The sequence below is a fragment of the Gymnodraco acuticeps genome, unplaced genomic scaffold (assembly GCF_902827175.1).
Source record: "Gymnodraco acuticeps unplaced genomic scaffold, fGymAcu1.1, whole genome shotgun sequence".
Taxonomy (NCBI): domain Eukaryota; kingdom Metazoa; phylum Chordata; class Actinopteri; order Perciformes; family Bathydraconidae; genus Gymnodraco; species Gymnodraco acuticeps.
The window spans coordinates 33,463-52,929 of record NW_022991419.1 but is presented as its reverse complement, the minus strand read 5'-3'; the positions used below and the strand labels follow the sequence as shown (position 1 = coordinate 52,929).

The 19,467-nt window shown below is 41.6% G+C and overlaps 1 protein-coding gene across 1 annotated transcript; it reads left to right on the top strand.

Moving 5' to 3' along the window:
* The first annotated feature begins 395 nt into the window (after positions 1-395).
* zgc:91944 (uncharacterized protein LOC436941 homolog) lies at positions 396-17,845 on the top strand. The gene is given in 14 exon segments (XM_034195823.1): positions 396-1,768; positions 4,301-4,455; positions 4,457-4,519; positions 4,522-4,754; positions 6,305-6,390; positions 7,491-7,601; positions 9,261-9,307; positions 9,309-9,426; positions 9,429-9,482; positions 10,822-10,975; positions 12,627-12,709; positions 12,790-12,885; positions 13,023-13,141; positions 16,173-17,845. Coding segments are annotated over 14 exon segments (1,548 nt in total). The 5' UTR covers positions 396-1,686; the 3' UTR covers positions 16,320-17,845.
* The last annotated feature ends 1,622 nt before the right edge of the window (positions 17,846-19,467 follow it).

Sequence of the window (19,467 nt, the reverse complement as noted above, 5' to 3'; positions counted from 1 at the left end):
TAACTATTGGATTAATTTCAGTCACAAAAGAGCCCCATTATTTATATATATTTGACAAAAAGTCAATCAGAACCTACACAATAATTATCTTTACTTTGTATACCTTAAGTACATTTTTGCTGATAAAACTTTTGTACTTTCACTTAAATAAGTTTTGAATGCAGGGCTTCTACTTGTGATGAATTGTTGACAATAATGTATTGGTACTTTTACTGAATTAAAGCATCTAAATACTTCTTCCACCTCTGGATATGTGGTGTTGAGCATTGTTTTTTGTACAAACATATTACTGAAATGTGCTTTTCATGTTGGCACATTGTGTTACATTTAGCTATGCTGTTTCCAGTACAGTATGACCGGAAATCATATTTATATCTCTGCTAGCTTGACAGTGGTATCGGGTGAGGGGTCATAAATTGAGACAGACTCCCCACATTTGCATACACAATTTCCCCACTGCAAAGACAATATGTCCCTGCATCGTCCACCCTCTGTTTGTTAAATCACCACAGGACCAAGCCAAGGAGTTCATTTCTATATTGGACTTGGGTGGACCGACACTTTCTCCACAGTTTCCCCCATCTTCCCTCACCGTCCAGCCGGCTGCTGCTCTCCACAGCAACGGGAGGTAAGGGAGCTCCGCGGTGGGACAATCCGATGCTAGCTAATAGCTAACGTTGCTAACTACCGAGCTAACTCGTTAGCAACATGCTATGTCCCAGCCCTGTCTAGACTTTACACACAAAATGTTTTGCTTCGTGCCATGTTTATCTGTGCAGGTTTGACATATTTTGAATAATGGCAGATGTTACTAGAAAAGTGCAAGTTTGAGATAAGTTGTTAGCCAAAACAAGAATGAAGTGTCAAGTTGGGAAGACTCATTAGTAATGGTTTATCGGTCCTTCAAAAATAAAACCACAGTCTCTCCAGCGACTTTTAAGGCAGCTAGAGAAAGAGCAGAAGAAACACACTGTTGTTTTACATTTACATTGTGCTGAAAGAACTGTCTCCAAACTTAAAAATAGCATTAGCTAAACACTGCATTAGGGTATGAAATAAAATGTAAAAAACAGTGATAGTAGCATAAATCAAAATGTTTAAATATACACATTTACATATTTAAAGAGGTACAAAGGTCATATGGATTTAGTCAATGTTAAGTCAGGTACATGGAACAATATGCCATAAGGGTGAAGTGTAGAAAGGTTTATTTCACAGCCAAACACTACTAAATCAGAATCATAATTGTGTGCAGTTTTAAACACTAATGTATTGCTTATGCATGATTTTAAGTAAGGTTTTTGTAGTCAGAGCTGTTCATCTGCTCTTATGATAATATGATTTGAGTCAGATGTCATTATTATCAGAGACCAACCATAACACTTTTAAAAACGGAATTTTGTAAGGAACCCACAAATGATTTTATTCTGAAGGTTTAATTGCACTACCTCCGCTCTTTACTTCACTCACACTTGCTAACTTTACTCAAGGCAGCGAGCAGCTATCGATGGGAGGCTGGAGCTCAGGGGAACCAGCCAGAGTTGACGGCGGCGTTAGCTTAGCCAATTTAGCTTTCTGCCAGCGAGTCATCTGCTCTTGTGGGTTTGCCAGCATGCTAATAGAGGCCGTTTAACCGCAACACACTGCAGCAAGTCTCCTGTCTCTGTAGAGGTCCAGCTGACAGCCATGCGACAGTGGTGTGTCCCCGCGGCGACCCCTCGCGCCGAGCCGCTCCCGGGGCGCGTGTCTGTGTCCCCCCCTCCACCAGGTAAGATAACCTCAGTGACCGGACGAGGTTGCACTAACTTTAAGAGTGAAAGCTAGCTTTGTTTTGCACTAAAAGCACCCATAACATATCCAGACATGCTGTGGATCTGATTGCATTCTGTCCTGTAAACACACATTGCATCTGGAGAGGCAACTTTGTCCTGCTGCCTATCAAAAAAGTACATACAGTATTTACAGTATTGGAATGTTCACATCTTAAAAATATTCAATATTCAATTCAATTCGGCATGAATGACATTTAACATGATCAACTTTTATTAAAAGTAGTTGGCTCTGCTTGTTTGAGCTGTTTTTGTGTGCAAAACTCATTATTAATAATATCTAAACCTAGTTAAAGGAGTGGGATCATCAGATGGGTAAGTGCATACAGTATTTAACAGTATTGCAATTGACATATATCCTAAACAATCTTAGACTCCTCCTGGTCAATTTGGCATGTTCACATTTAACATAATTAACGTTTTAATAAGGGTAGTTGCACTGTATATTTTTGATCAAGTGCAAAACTTATTGAATAGTACCTAGTTCAAGCGTGGGTTCATCAGACAGGTGAACAGTATTTGTTATGTCCCCATACATATATGCAAGGTCATGACAAATGCTTAATTTTTTATTGAGTTTAATGTGATTTTTCACACTGTAGCCTGCCACAATGAAGGGGGCAAGGGTTTCTACTACAACCATGTGCCTAGGCAGGCAGGTAAAGGCCATGAAAAGGTGGATAGATATATGAATGGATGGATATGGACTAGGCTGAGTGGACCTGATGTTAGGTTAATGTATGCGGGGGTGATCTTACTTTAATTCCCCCCCTGGCACAATGTAGCAAGGTTAGCCCAAGTGTCCCGTGCAGCCAAGTGTTTGAAAGTGTGCCAACTTTTTCAAAGGACCCAAGGGTTCTTCAGAGGAGAATGCAGACTGAAGTTTGTATCCCCTACCAAGTATCAGTTTTAACACACCACTCTTATTTATTTATTTGGTGTGTTATGATACTAAAGTAATTTAAATCAGATTTGCATTTAGGAGACAATAATAAACCACAAAGGACGTGTGGCGTTTGAATTCAGCTTTTGAGAGTCTGTTTTTATTTGGGTTTCAATCTATTATAATCCTTTCATCATTACAAGTTTGTCTCCCAGGTTCTGAGGAAGTTGCAGCACATTATCTAAATTTAATATCTATCAAAGGTGGAATAAATATAGCCGTATATGTCCTGGTAACACTGTGTGAAGTTCTGCTGCTGTTTATCTGGTGAGAGATAAACCTAAGCATGCAGTCGTTTGGTGCCTATCGATCAATCAAAGTATCATACATTTGACATTTGTCTCAGGGGACTTTTACAGTTTGCACCCCTCTGTCCTTAGAGCCTCACATCAGACAAGGAAACAGTTCCAAAGAGCCTGGTACTCTTTCTCAAACTTTAGAGTTTAAAATATACTCTGTAGACCTTTTCTATAAGAAATGGCCGTGGTTGATAGATTACTTGAACAACCTCCAAACACTCCCGACGAATAGTTGAAAATGACTTAATGGTTATTGATTTTCAATTCAAAAAGACAATATGTTTCAGTTACCCACTTATGTATATTTATTATTTACTCATCTGTCTTTACTTGTTATTTTATTTATTTTTATGTATTTATTATCTTTTTGTCCATCTGAACATGCGATAATTGTTTTTTTATATTAAACGGATGGTTAGGTCTAAGGAAACAATTAAAATGGAAGAAGATATTGTCTCAATTGGGACACTGAATGATTGTACCTGTACCGGTTGATAGATTACTCAAACACCTCCAAACCCTCCCGATCCGAATAGTGAAAATGACTTAATAGGCGCTTTCACACCGGAGTACTTTTCCCCGTACTTTTCCCGTTTAGTTCAGATGTTCCTGGGAATTTTGCGTTCACACCAAAAAGAGAACTTAGTTCATGAGGACTTGTTAACCCCATTCTTTTAGTGCCTGCTAGAGTTACTTTCCTGGTGAGAAAAACCCCCAGTTCTAATTTCTATTGGCTTGGAGTCCCAGCAGCTTCTACTGAAGCCAGTCCCCAACTCCGGGGACTTCCGTCCGGGGACTTTGGGTGGCAGTATACGCCGTGAAGTGGTTTGAGGCCTGCCAGTAAAGTGACGTCAGCGGCTTCATTTGCGTAATCCTCCCTCAGGGAACTTATTCCAGTGTGAACGCGATCGGCTCTTAGTTCCATGGGGGTACTAAGTGCTGGGAACTAAGTGCTGGGAACTAAGTACGGCAAAGTACTTGGTGTGAAAGCGGCTAAAGGTATTCTTTTCAATTGCAAATAAATGGTTAGTTCTAAGAAAAGAAGGAAAATGGATGAAAATTCAACAAAAAAACACAGTTACCGGAGGAAAAAGTGTTAGTAACCTCGGGGAGAGCAAGAGAGGAGTATTAATAGGGCTACATCTGGTTCATATTCACTTACAAAACTGCTCTTGTGTTTCCTTCATAAACGCCAGTATCAAATTTGCTCTGATCCCATTTCTGTGCAGAAGCCCGGATGGAGTGCTGCGAGGTGGAGCCGCGCTACACCCTGGAGCAGATCGACCTCCTGCAGCGCCTGCGTCTCTCCGGCATGACCAAGCCTCAGATCCTGCACGCGCTGGAGTCCCTGGAGAGGCTGGACTCGGACCAACCGCCCGCCCTCAAACTGTGACTCCCAGCCCACCCCCTCCACCACCACCACCACCACCAACAACAACAACAACCCACCACCACAGCTGCTCCGGCTCCTTCCTCTTCCTCGTCTTCCGCCTCCTCGCTGTCCCTCGCCTCGGCCACACGCAGACCTCCGGCTGACGGAGCAGCGTTGTCCCCCAGTAACAGCTACGAGGCCTCCCCACCACCTCTCTACCCCCCCAGTGTGGCGGTGCAACGCTCGTTCAGCTACGACATGATGGGCGAGGAGGAGTGGGACCTGGAGGAGAAGGTGGAAGAGTACATGAGGTGAGGAAGAGTTGGAAAAGATCTTAGCTGGGCCAGTTGAAGAGTCCGGACCTCCTACTTAACACTTTAACTTATTTCGTAGGACCTTGTTAGTTTTGTAGCACGTGAGAGGGGAGTTTTTACTTTTGTCCATTTTCCTATCTTAACTTCGCACCCGATTCATTTCAGAGAAAGTTTACCTGAACCTACTGAAGGTGGTCTTTTCATTTTACCTTCAAACTCTTAATTCCACAGTTTGTGAGGCCTTCTTTCTAACCTGATTCCCACACAATATGCTCTTGACATGAATTACCTGTCACTAGTCCTTTACTACTACATTGCATAACATTATATTTCATGCAACATAAGTCCCTTACACACCAAGCCAATTTCGGCCGTCGATAGATGTCTGGTCGTCGATGAGCGTCCAGTCGCTCTACTCAGATTGGTGTGTCCCGCACCGTCGTGTCTTTTCGGCCGTGCCGACACCTTCCGCCGCCGATTCAACACGGGAGGTTGTCGGCTAAAGGGCGTCGGCCAAAGAAATCACTCTGATTGGCTGTTCAGCTAGCGAATCAGTGCATGAGAAGCGAAACGGAAGTGAGGGACCCAAACAAACTATTAAGAAGGCAAATCTGAGGTTTCATTTAACTCCAGCTCTCGACTCAGGTTCGGGAAAGCGTCATGAGCTTCTCGCTGTAGAGTGAACATGGAACGCACACGCTATTTGTTGTTTGTTTATATCACGCAGTCTGTTCTTCTTCTCTCGGTTATCACGCAGTCTGTCTTTCGGTTGTTGCCTCTTTTGAATGACGAACACAACACTACCGCCCGCATGGTCAGGAGAGTTATTGCACTCACGCATGAGCAGTTCGTACGTGCTTCTTGGCCGTCGGCTGAAGTCTTTTGCGGTGTGTTCCAGTGCGACACATGGCCAAGACGCAGGAGACGTGAGGCGGACGTTCCATCGGGACGTGTTCTTTTAGTCAGTTTGGTGTGTAAGGACCATATATATATTATATATATATATATATATATATATATATATATATATATATATATACACACAACAGAAGGTGGATGGCATATATATTTATATGTATAAAATATAAATAGTATATAGATTTGCACAATGGTAAAAAGTGTGAAATGGATTGTATATGATCTTTGATACCAATCTAATTTTTTAGAACAGAATGAAATTGTCAAAGCTGAGGATTATTGTATTGGATAGTATATTGCAATGATAGTGTTTTAATGATTTCTATTTTTATAAAAAACTTTGAAGGCTTGTTTGGGAAGACCGGTTTCAGCCACAGTCTGACTGGCCTGAGACCAGCAGGTAACACAGTGTTGTTAGACGAGAACGGTATGGACTATTATAACATCAGATAATGACAGCCTCACTCCCCCGAGGCGGCACGCTGATTCTCCAGAATTTGAGCGGAGTTAATTCAGGTCAGGTGTTCAGGGATGGCTGAGAAAAGCAGAAGCAGCAGTGAATAAGGTTAGTGAGAGCAAAGGCTGCCGTTTTAACCACAGTGTGTAACCGTTGTGATGGCTTCTTTCAGGAGAGACAGCAACCTGGTGAAGGAGGAGATCAAAACGTTCCTCAACAACCGCAGGATCTCTCAGGCCATCGTGGGCCAGGTGACAGGTACTGTGGGAACTTAGTAAAGTTAATACACATGTTACAGGATACTTTTCGGCATACATAGTGCTGTTTTAAAGGAGGTTGGGAAACGTTGACTAACTCTTGATTGGAAATGTATTCTATATGTCCCGATTCAAGATTGTTTCTCGGTTCAAGGCAAAAGTGCATTTTTCTCACGTTTAAAGTGTGCCAAAGCCTTCACAGGTTGTTGTTTTTGCACTAATTTGCAATTCAAAACACAACTGGCTGCAAAGCTAACAGGTAACCACATAATTAAAAGCTTAACTTAACCAACTAGCTGGGAAAAAAAGCGTTTCATTCCACTGTTCATTTAATAGAATAAGGTAAACTTTAACTGCACATTTGATCTTGTCTGTATTTTTGACTAATATTACATTTAGTTTATTTAGTCATATTTCGTAATCAGTTTTTTAAATTTGAGTCTAGTTTTAGCTGACTTAAAGGTGGGGTAGGTAATTTTGGGGAAACCAGCTCGAGTGCGCTAGAATTTGAAAATACACAACGGGAAAAAAATCTGCCTCTTCCTTCAGACTTCCTCACAGAGCCCCTCCTCCAACACACACGAACGCGCACATGACCAATGAGGGCACGAGATAAGTTTGTGCACAGCCACGGCTTCCACAGATGAATTTTTTTTAATGTATTTATTGCTATCGGGATGTTAGGAACATTCCATGGAATATAACAACACGTGTTTCTGAAATAAATTACATACCCCACCTTTAATGTCATTGGATTTTAGTCAACTAAATATACTGTACAGTAGTAATCTACAGTAGATGCAGAGGAAACATCTATTTACCTGCTGTTATTATGGAATCGTTGGACATGCAACACATTGATCCGTCTGTAGAATAAGAAGTGACGTTGTTGTTCAACATAATTGTATGTTCACCAACGTATTGCAGCAAATCACATCCTCAATTAAACCATTGATATCGGGACGTCTTCATTAGCGTAACAGGAGTTTTTCAGCGCCTGGCTCCCGGCCGATCTCACAAACCCTACTGTTAGTGCAGCGGGAAATAAATCAGTCTATAAATGAACGTGGGGAGATAACATGCCTCTATTTCTGCCCGCAGGCATCAGCCAGAGCTACATCTCCCAGTGGCTGCTGCAGCAGGGCCTGGAGATGAGCGACTCCAAACGCAGAGCCTTCTACCGCTGGTACCTGCTGGAGAGGAACAACCCAGGTGAGGGGTCACAGCTAGACTATACTTCAGATAAGGGCTTGGATCTGACTATTACAGAGCAGAGGAGTGGGGGGGATAGATCATTACAAGTGTGATGGATGTACAGAACAGGAGGAATGATTATGAGGAAGTGCCTCAAGGTTGAACGTCAGGTTAATGATGATAGATGAGGAAGGGAAGTTGAATAAAAAAGCGTTTTCTTTCGTGAATGTGAACCACTGCTTGCTATTCTTCCCCCACCATCTCGTTATTCCCATCCTCCTCCTCGTCTTCCTCCTGCATGGTGAAGCCACACACACCTCTTAATTCCTCACGCTAACCCCACCCTGGTCCTCGAGGTCAAGCAAGGACACGATGAGACAAATCTATACTTTCAGAGAAAAGACAAATGATAAAGGGAGTCCTGTCACTGGAGATGTGAATCAATACCATGAGGCCTTCTGGTTTGGAATGAAACTTAAGCGGGTGAATGCGGTTGTTCTGCACAGGCTAGGGTAACAGATTGGGAAGGTGTTGACCTCTCTATGTCTGAGATACAGGGAGAAAATAACTTAAAATATTGGTATGGTTTAACCGACTGAACCCGAAGATTTTTCAAGGACTCTTTCTTTGCTTTCGGTCAGATTTTACACGCTATTTTTTCACTAATTAAAGTCCCGCACCTCTCGGCAAAGACACCATAACTGCTAGAACTTAAAGTGTGTTTTGTGCAGTTTTTGGCATTAATCATAAAAAAAGAGAAACACAAGGTGAATTCATTTGATCATTTATTTTACAAAGGTTTGGGGGAAAGACATGGAATTAATAGATTTGCCAAGAGCCTACAAGTCTTACCAATATTATTGAATAATAAATATATATTGAACTATTCAAGCCATGGCTTACACGTAGCACTAAGAAGCACAGAATTGAATTTTCTTACAGGTTATTTTGATCTTACATGGTTTAATTTTGGCAAAATATTAATTTAGACTAAGCCATATGATAATACAAAGTTTTTAAGCTCAGATTTGGTCATTTTTCTTGACAGAAATGCAAGATTCTTACAAGGACTGTTGGACATTTGAAAATGGGACAATATGTGTGTATTTACAGATTCTGGTTAATGGTGCAAAAAAAACATGCCTTTCAAGGCTGCCGATGGGACGTTGGTTTCAGGAGGTAAAACGGTAACCACAAGTGTTTGTCCGACAGTAAAGCAGGGTTTTAACTGACACGATAAGCCGATGGACCCTCTGCAGACCCCGCTGTCTTCCTTCATCTTTACCCTTTATATTCCCCTAAACCCCCCAAGCTTTGCCTGAGCCCCTCTGTAGTTCTCAGCTGCTGGAGGTACTCTGGTGCTGGTTTTCATTCCTACATGGCTAACATTTAACAGTGATACTAACAATCTCTCAGGGACCACATGCTTTGCTTCTCATAGACCTGCCGCATCATTTATCTGAAAGAGAAGCAGTGTTGTTTAGTCCAATTGACTTTGAATTGGCGAGAACATTCAAAACATATTACAAAGCAGGCATTTGTTGTTAAATTCTGACGAAAAAAAAACCACGGTCAGGCAGGTCTACAGGAGTGTGTCAGTTAACCCAATTAAGTCCATTTCCAATTAGCCTAATCTGGTGTCACTGATGGTGGCCGTTGGTTTTGTCCCGACTGAAGGGCTGAGGTGGAGTGAAAGCCAGCACAGCGTGAGTCCCATGTCCAGGGACCAGGGGGGGGGACAGAGACGGGACGGTAGCAGGGGCAAGTGGCAGTCTCCCCAAACCCCAACCACCAACCTCAACCCCAACCCCCCCCCCCGTGTGGAGCAGGCAGAGAGAGCTGCTGTGCACTGCCTGCCGTGGTACACTGCTGCCGCCGCCGCCGCCCAATCACAGACAGGTAACTCCCTCCCCCCCCTAAAAAAAAAAAACCTCTCCAAAATCTCTCCCAGCCTGCCACAAGGGACCCCTGCTCATAAGCCCCCCTGCATGTTACCCTGTAGCAGCTTTATTAGCTCGTGAAGGATGCTTTCAGGATCTCAAATGACAGTTAAACTAGAACAGGGGTTCCCAACCTGTGGGCCGCATTGCAAGTGGGCCGCCAAATAATTAGCAAAACATTCAGATTTGTGTGGAAACATTTCATTATTAAGATTTTCTCTCTTTTCCTTTCTCTTTCTCGATCTTCCTTAGCAACGGTCATTACAGTCCTTGACAGCGGTCTGTTCTGCTGGATTGACAACGTGTCACATGGCCTGAATTGACCAATCAGAACTTTATTTAGCCTCCGTATTGTTTAAGGTTGAATGTGGGCCGCGAACATTTATTAGATTCTTACGTGGAAAAAGGTTGGGAACCGCTGAACTAGAGGATTCAGATCCAAACCAAGAATACTCGTGAAATCCTGTTGACTTTGTCATCGTAGCAGAATGTTGCTTAGTTTGAGCTCAGTGTAGAAGTTGAGTTATAACTTAGCAAAAACAAGATGCAACAACATATCTGGAAGTCTTTGCTAAATGAGAGCACTGCATATTATTTATTCAAAAAAAGAAGGTGATTTATTTAGCAGAATTGTTGGCAAAGGGTTGTTTTCTTTAGTATGTGTGATACAAGCCATCCCCACCTTAGTACATTGACCTTTAAGTACAAGAGACCTTTTGTTAAAGGTCACCTATTATGCAAAATCCACTTCTACATGTCTCCTCTACATCAAACATGTGTCCCCTCTGTGAAAGAGACTCTGAAAGTTTCAGGAACAAAGATTCTCTCTCTTTTTTGATCCATTTCTATAAAAACCTGTCTGAAAATGAGCTGATCAGATTTTGGCCACTTTATGATGTCATAACGATGTTTTGTCTTGTGTAACCATTAGCCAATCACCAACCAAGGTAACCCCCCCCCCCCTCCTTATCACCTGAATCTCCTCCTAGAGCACCATTGAGTTCTTTGTAACCAAATCTCTCTCAGAGGGGCGTGGGGAGGGGGCTCCTTATTTTCATCTGAAGTAACAGACAGAGAATCAGCACTTTGGAAACAGAGGGGATTATGGGATGCTGCAATTATCTGTTTGGTGTTTCAGCCAATCAGAGACATGTTCTGTATATTTCTGAGAGCTATTGATGAAAAACAGTATAATAGGGGACCTTTTTAATGCACCAGACAAACACCTGTTGTATCAGCTGGATCCCAAAGTCTTTGTTTAGTTGAACTCAACAGATAAACTCTGCTCTCTGGTTCAGGGGCCACCTTATCGATGCGGTCCCTGGTGAAGGAGGAGCCTGATTGGAGGACGGGGATGATGTCAGGAGACAGAGGCATGGCAGGGGGGCCGCTGAGGCTGCGCAGAGGAAGCAGGTTCACCTGGAGGAAGGAGTGCCAGTCCATCATGGAGAGGTGAGCAACACAGAGGGGTGGCTTCACCGTTATATTAGACTAAATTATACTCACTGACTAAAGGTTGGTACCATAAAATGACTCTTTTGAGCTTCATCAATAATGAAGATCTTAGTCATGTAAAGACATTTAGCTAAACTGAACTATTGACTACTATTGAGTAAACAAATAAATGTTTAGAAAACCAACACATGAGACTGACTGAATGAAGAGTTTTAAATAATAAATTAAATACAAATATATAAACAGAAAATGAAAAAATATAATTAAATGATATATAAGTAGAAATTCAAAAATTTAAATAATTTAAAATGTATAGAGAAACAACGTAAAGTGATATTTAAAATCCAAGTACAAAAAAAAAATGTATATATTATCTTGTCTTTGTTTTGCATTGTTACCATAATAATAAAAATAACTTTTTTATAAAGCAAACATATTTGTTTAAAAGGTGATTTAAAAACTGGAAAAATGTCCCTTTAAGGTATATTTAAAACGGATAACAAATGTGAAAGTTAAATACAGTTAAATATTTGAATTGATTGACAGCCCTGTTATTTAAAATGTCCTTTAGTGTCTTACTGTGGTACCCTCCTGCCAGAGTCCTGCACGGGTCTGATTTTCAAGACCCGCTCCCGCCCCGCACCCGCGACGTGCAATACCAAACCCGCCCCGCCACCCGCACATATTGCCAATTAGTTCCGCAAACCGACCCGACACGTCGGCACAAGATCCGCAAACCGACCCGACACGTCGGCACAAGATCCGCAAACCGACCCGAACCCGCATATCCTATGAGCAGTGAAAACGTGCAATTATTAACACACGCAGTTGCATATTTGGCTCAAAAAACGTGGGATGTTGGTTATTTTCTCCATCTACTGTCTAATCTATCTAAGAAGTAATAATAAACTCTGCCTCCTGCTCACAATCCAAAGCATTGCAAGTCAGATTATAAGATATTTTTCTTAGGTATATTATATGTCTTCCTCTCCTCTCTGGAGAGGAGACATATTAGTCCCAGACAGTGTTGTCAGTAAACCAAAGGGATGCAGGGAAACAGGAGTATGACTCCTCCTCTTCCTCCTCTTCCTCGGCTGCAGTCTGAGCACTCTCAGTAATAACAGCACACTCACCAGCAGACCCCCCCGGTTACGCAACTCTACTGCAGTGCTGATCCTCATGAGCTAGTTCAGACACAAGGACGATACAGTAGAGGTGAAGATGGTGTGTGTGTGTGTGTGTGTGTGTGTGTGTGTGTGTGTGTGTGTGTGTGTCTCAGAGTGGACAGGATAGGGCATCACAGAGGGGAGAGGAAGCTGGGAGGAATTGATCCATGCATGTTTTGTAATGTGAGATCATTTTTATGACGTGCAGGAGGAAATATTGGACAGAAAAAAATATCTGAACCTGGATATATACATTTCAGTTATTTACCAGATAATCAATTTCAAGGTCTAAGAAGGGATTCAAGCATGTAAACTGAAAACTCATCCACTTAATGCTTCCATTTATCATCCCCCCTTCTCCTGAAGCTTTCACTGTACACATATTCTCCTTACTAAAATCAATACTAAAGGTGAGTTAAGGGCGCACCTTATCTTAAAATAGATCTCATATCACTGTTTCCATTACTGTGGATCTCCTCCAGTTTCTTCATGGAGAACCAGTACCCGGATGAGTCGAAGAGAGAAGAGATAGCCAACGCCTGCAACTCTGTCATCCAGAAACCAGGTACTGACAACACAAATACTGTTCCTCTGACATCTGCTTTGTGGCTACGTCTGAAATGTTATTCTGCATGCACCCCCCAGGCTGCAAGATCTCTGAGTTTGAGCGTGTGACTGCACTGAAAGTGTACAACTGGTTTGCAAACCGTCGGAAGGAGATGAAGAGAAGAGCGAACATCGGTAAGGATCTGATACACTTGTTTATTTCACCTTACATGCATCTAAAAAAAAAAAAAGTTTGGGGTGGACAGTGATTACACATAGAATAATTAGGAGGAATCCATCTCTTCCTCTGCTTTCCCCTCTCAAACAATCAGAAGCTGCCATTTTGGAAAGCCATGGCATTGAGGTGCCAAGTCCCAGCTGCCACTCCAACGGTGAGGAGGGAGAGATGCAGGAGTTCAGCGATCAGGTGAACCATCGCTTCTCAGAGCAGGTAACTCACCTCTGTGTGACGTGCAGTGGCGGTTCTAGACCAATTTGACTGGGGGGCCAGTTATTTTCTGAGGGGGGCACAATAAATGCAGGACGAAAAAGAGAACTAGACAGTATGAAGTAATTGCGCATAAGAAAATAATGCAATCCAGTTATTGGTATTTGTTTCAGTACACTTATTTATTTCAGATAGATCTTATAGTTATTACTGTTAGCTTCAGCTTAAGTTATAGTGCAATGTTTGCACTAACACCATATTTATATAAAAATAAAGGCAATGAACAGTTACATCTCTACTTTACATAAGGGTGTCTGCACAATCTCACATTACAGCAACAAAATCCTGAGTACCAGAAAATATACATTTAAAAAAAAAAAAAAAAAAAAAAGTCATTGTTAGGGGGGCCACAGGGGGGTCAGAGGTCAGTGTCAGGGGGGCACTGGCCCCCCCTAGAACCGCCCCTGGTGACGTGAGGAGAAACAAAAAACAGACGAGTAGCAGGAGGACACATCGGCTAGGATAATGTAGTTTATCTTGTTGAGGTCACTGTCTGGAAAACAAATGCACTTCCAAAGTAGGACTTCCCGGTTTGGAACAAATAACCAGTTGAGATTTTTTTTATAAGGGAATAATAATTTTTGAAACGTTCAAAATCTAATGAAAAAATATATTAAATGATCATGGTGTGATTTTTATAATTTATTTAATGACATTGTTTCATGTAGATATGTACCAAACACTTTTTTTTTTATTTTAGTCTGTAGCCTAGGACCAGCACAACAACACTTCATTCTGATACTTCCACATATTTTGCCCTTACACTTCAATTTTGATATTTCACTTTTCCATATTGCGATTTTGATAACATTTTTGATTAATTTGAAGCCCTCAGTGCTTCTCAAAGTGTGGTCCGCGGACTACTGGTGGTCCATGAGCGCCCCCTAGTGGTCCGTGAGTATATTGGTCAAATGTCACATAGGAAATAAATAAATAAATGTAAGCTTTCCGCACTCTCGCGGGAATATCTCCGCAATGGAACGAGCTTAAGTTTCACTTTCGATTGCATGATAGAGCCCAGCGCAACACCTTCATCACACATGTTTACCGCATTGAGCACAGAAATAGCAGCGCCCCTTGTGTTTCTAAACAAGTGAATACAAAGTGTAAATCCAAATGTTTTCCTTACACTTCCTATAAAGGAGATGGGGTCTCCAGGGAATTGGGTTCTAGAGATGGCACGGTGTGGATGGGTGTGTAAAATAACACGGAGAACAGACTTTCTCGGTTCAGGGGCCTCATTTATAAAGCGATATACGCTCAAAAAATGGTGTACGCCAGTTTCTACGCAATGTTTGCGATTTATAAAATACTAACTTGATGGGAAAACGTGCGGTCCTCCACGCAAACTCGTACGCACTAAGCACAACAACGGGAGAGACAAGAAACTGCGACACCGTTGGCAGAAGGAAGAATGGAGAGAAATATGTGGAAATAATACCATAAATAAAATGTCACCTCTCATTTATCATATATGAAGAATTCATTTTCAAACTTTGATTAAAGCCACTCTTAAAATGATTAAACAAACGCCTGTTTGAGACTCCTCAGTGCACACAAACACATAACTTGGAGAAATAAATAAATACGGAAATGTTATTTAAAACCATCTCGAATATGTTGTGTTAATGTTATGAAATGTTTTCTCATAAATGATGCGGTAAGCAGGAGGACAGCATTACTTTAAAACTGACGCCGTGTGGCTTTTCTATAGGTTTGTAGATACGAGCATGGTTTTATATACTATCACGTTTAATCGTGTTTTATTGCCGTTTGCTAAGACTTGATAAGTCGCTCGTAAAACACAGGATGTATGGAAGCTAAGAACACCATATGTGGTAAATGTACAGCTAATATAACACACACAATTAGTTGTATTTCCTTTAACTGGTGGATATAGAGTTGCGGGGGGGGGGGGGGGGGGGGGGGTGTGAGATCATATAGGTTCAGACCACAGGCTGCAGTGGAGACGCTGCGCACAGCTGATCGACAGCTGGAACACTAACCACCAAATACAAAAACATAATTCAGACCCAGTCGTCATGACTCCACACCGGAGGGATTCCCCGATCACTTCTTACAGTCTCTCATCAAGGGGGGGTCTCCTGTCCCCGGGTACAAACACACTGCCTGAGGAAGGCTATGTGTATTGTTTTTGTCATGAACCTTTTTCGGACCATTTATTTATTTATTTATTTTGGTGACGATCCGACCTCCATGCTGCTGCTCTGGTTCAAACTGCATCCACCAAACAATATGATTTATCTCCACCTCCCCAAAATAACCAGAATCTGACACGGTGTGAGACGTCTTTTGTAGCTGTTCTGTCGTCATTTCCTGCGATCTCCTTCATGAAGTCAGAATGAATGAATGGGCGTTTCTTTGACTATTTATAGGCAAATATGGGCGTTACGTGAAGCCCGCAAAAGCTGCACCGCATTTCGAGTCGGTTGTGATTTATAAAGGGAAACCGGCGTAGGAAGTGCCGTACGCACTTTCCTCGCCGGTACGCAATGTTTGGTGAATCGGGAAGTGGCGGAAAATTTATGGACCTATTTTTCGGATTTCTACTACGTAAGCAACCTTCCCACGTGAATCCTACGCACGGCGTTATACATGAGGCCCCTGATCTTTAAAATACTTTATTCACACGGTTAGCCGTGTGTGTGTGTGTGTGTGTGTGTGTGTGTGTGTGTGTGTGTGTGTGTGTGTGTGTGTGTGTGTGTGTGTGTGTGTGTGTGTGTGTGTGTGTGGTCTGTAACAACTACAATCATCTGTAAGAAAACAATTATAGAAGCAATACAATTGAATTAAACAAGCAAGTGAAATACACTAATACAGAGAAGTTAGCAACTAAGCTACCACTAGCATCCAGCACTGCTAACAAACACATACTTATAACATCAACAAACACTTATCAACTCATGATGTCAACTTGTGGGCTTTCTAACACTAACCATACTTTTCCCCACAGGAAGAGACCCCCTCCCACAGGATGGTTGACCAACAGGACCCCTCCTCATTGGCTCCTGCAGAGGTCACCGCCCTGCCGAGCCCCCCCGCTCAGGTGCTGGATCTGAAAGAGGAGGATTCAAAAAGGGAGAGTGTGGACGAAGAGTGACCAAAAGCCGGTTGGATCGTCACATTTTAATCGGATGAAATAGGGAAACAATAAGTGTCTCCTCCTCCTCCTCACATGTAGGGCCTTTGGGGGGCTTTGGCACCCAATGAATGAAAGGGAGAAGGGGGCTCCTGATGGTAAGGAGGCCACTGTATTTATCAACAGTAATCCTGCTTATATTAATGGCAATATACAGTATATATATATCCATATATAGTGCATTCCAAGATGGTATTAAAATTCCTTAGAGGGAGAATTATGTAAAGGATACCTCGCCCATTTTAAGCTTTTCTTTCTCTCGCTACATGCCTTCTTTTTGCCTTTTCACAGAGTGGTTGTTTGGACTGTGGTGAGAGTGCTGAGCCTGCAGGTCAGGTGTGTGTTGCTGTGGGGAGAGAGTTTGTTTACTTCTAGTCTATGGCGATTTGAACGCCCTCTGCTTGCTTGAACGTCTTTGACCCCCGCCTCAATCAGTCGATTTGATCCAATCAGTCGATAACGTGCTGTTGCTATCAAGTCAGAAAAGCCCTGAGGGAAAACTGGAATCTCAGGTAAATCCCAAAAGAAACGGTGGATCAAGAATGACAGTGAAGAATTGTCGAAAAACACGCTTTAATTTCTTCATCTTAACCAAACAGGATGTGTTATTTATACCTTTTTATATTAGCAGAACAAGCCTAGGACAATACATCACAGTCTCTCTTTTATCTGTCTTCTTTGTTATACTGGATGCTGCTGTTCGCTCATTTCTTTTGTATTATAATCCTCATCCTCCACTCAGCCAGTGAAGCTAGACTACACTCATAAGTCTACTCAGATAGTTTTTTATTTTTACGTTGGAAAGAACGCTAAAACAAATGTGATCAAAAACATAATGCTACATGCTAAAAGCACCTTGTGTTTTATTGGAATAAGCTAAAGCTTAAGCTCCTGTAAGTTTGTATGACTGCGAAGCTGCACTTCAAAGTGGATCTCACTCTAATGGAAAGAGGGAAGCAGACTGAACCTGCGTTTGGGCCTAGAGATGTACATAAACAAGCCGGAGGATATACACGGTCTATGGGTGCTCTCCTTCACATTAGCACTATATAGTTATTTGTCAAACTTGAATAGCTGACTTGCATTGTCCCCTGTATTTACGGGCCTCGGGGGTTACTCCCTAAATGTTCATGAAATGGACGACGACGCTTGTTCTCTACCGTGTTACCTCCTAATGCCAAAGCTATGCCAAGGTAGAGATGAGCTCCTGATACGACTATAAATAAACACTACATACGTTATGTTTATTTGCTCAGTACAACACTAGCCAACTCTAGCTTACCTCAGAATATCTCTTTGTCATGAATGTGACTGTTTATGAGACGGACAGTGTTATGTAGCATATATGTCGGGGGGGGTAGCCCTGTATCTCTAACATGTACTCACCTCAGACGGTCCAGTCGTCTCGCTGGATCTGATTATTACGCTCCTCTCTATCTGCTTTATCTGACAGGAAAACAATAACGGTAATAAAATTGTAAACAATGGCTCTGGTATGTCTTGACTTTTTTTTCTCAGTGATTTCAGGTTTTCGATGGCAGCATTTTGGGATGGTTTATCAGGCACAGTCGTTAAAAAAAATATATATATCAATGAAGCAGCCGGTGATTCCTTAGGGAAACACACCTGGATAGTTTCTGAGATTAAAGCGGTAAATAGACGAAACAAATCTCAAATTCACAAGATAAAACTACCATTTTCTTTGTTATTATTATACAATTATAGATTTGCAAAATTCAGCAATTCTCTAAAGAATAATGTCACAAAGTTGTGTTTGAAAATTCACAATTTTGCGAGAAAAAATCAGGAGTTCTGTGAAGATTAAAGACACTTATTTACAGAGGAGGAGGCGTGTGGCGCAGTGGGTTGTGCGTCGGTGTTTGGCTCAGCGGGTCACAGGTTCAAACCCCACTGCAGTCAGCATGTCGTTGTGTCCCTGAGACACTTCACCCCAAATTGCTCCTGTGAGGATTGCCCACAGTATTGAGTATGTAAGTCGCTTTGGATAAAAGCATTTAACAAGTATCATGTATTGTAATGTTACATTGCTATATTGTTATTATTATAGGCTCATCACCACAATTATCACGTTTTCTTCCTGTAAATGTCTTAATTGTTTCTTGTCCATTTTTGAGTTTCTTGTGTTTGTTCCGTTATTGTTAGAAACTGAATTTTAATTATTTGTAGAATATCAGCCCCCTGCCCATCTTACTTATTGACTTTACCTATGGCCCTTCCTGTCATAACTCTCAGCTGGTGTCAAGATGTTGAAGCCAGATTTGGGATTATTCCTGAAAAACTTGAGTCACTTTAAATCGAGTTAACATCTCACCTTGTCAACACTGAATACAATAATTATTAATGCTATACAAAATACTTTTAAAAGTAATTCTTTAGTGCATGCTTCAGTATTTTCTAATGCATTCAGGTCTGATGTCAGCGCTGTGATCACATCTGGAAGAAATCTGAACAACAGTGAGAGCAGAGCTGAAACTTTAAGGTAAGTCAAAAGATATGCCTTCAAAGCCTCCTGGCCTCTAATAATATTACTACAATATGAGAGTTGAACTTCTTTACACGTGTTGCAAGGGACCACACTTTACTATTCCCTATAATGTGAAATGTTATTGGAGATGAAAACACAGAAAATGTTCACCCATGAAACTTTTTTTTCTGCTTAATTGGAGTCCAACCAGCTGATCTCTAGAAACATTTATACAAAATGTACATCTCTAGAAACTAAATCAAGGTGGATTTAATTCATAATTATTATTTGTTCAACAGCTAGATTAAAAAATTATATAAATCCAATAAAAACAAGATACATAATGGGAAAGGATACAATTAAAAGGCATGGATTAATAATTAAGTACCAGTTGATACTTCAATGTTTCAAATATTATGTTATTTGTATTGCAAATTTAAAGTGGACCTATCATGCTATATTTGAATAATATATTGTAGGGCCATACCTATATAAAACATGTCTGTGAAGTTTAAGGGGGGCGAGCCACGAGCGTCATGTTACCATGCCACGGCAACCCCCCATTCCCCTGATAGGTGGAAAGTTGCCCATATAGGTGGAGCTCCTTGTTTCTGACGTCAGAGA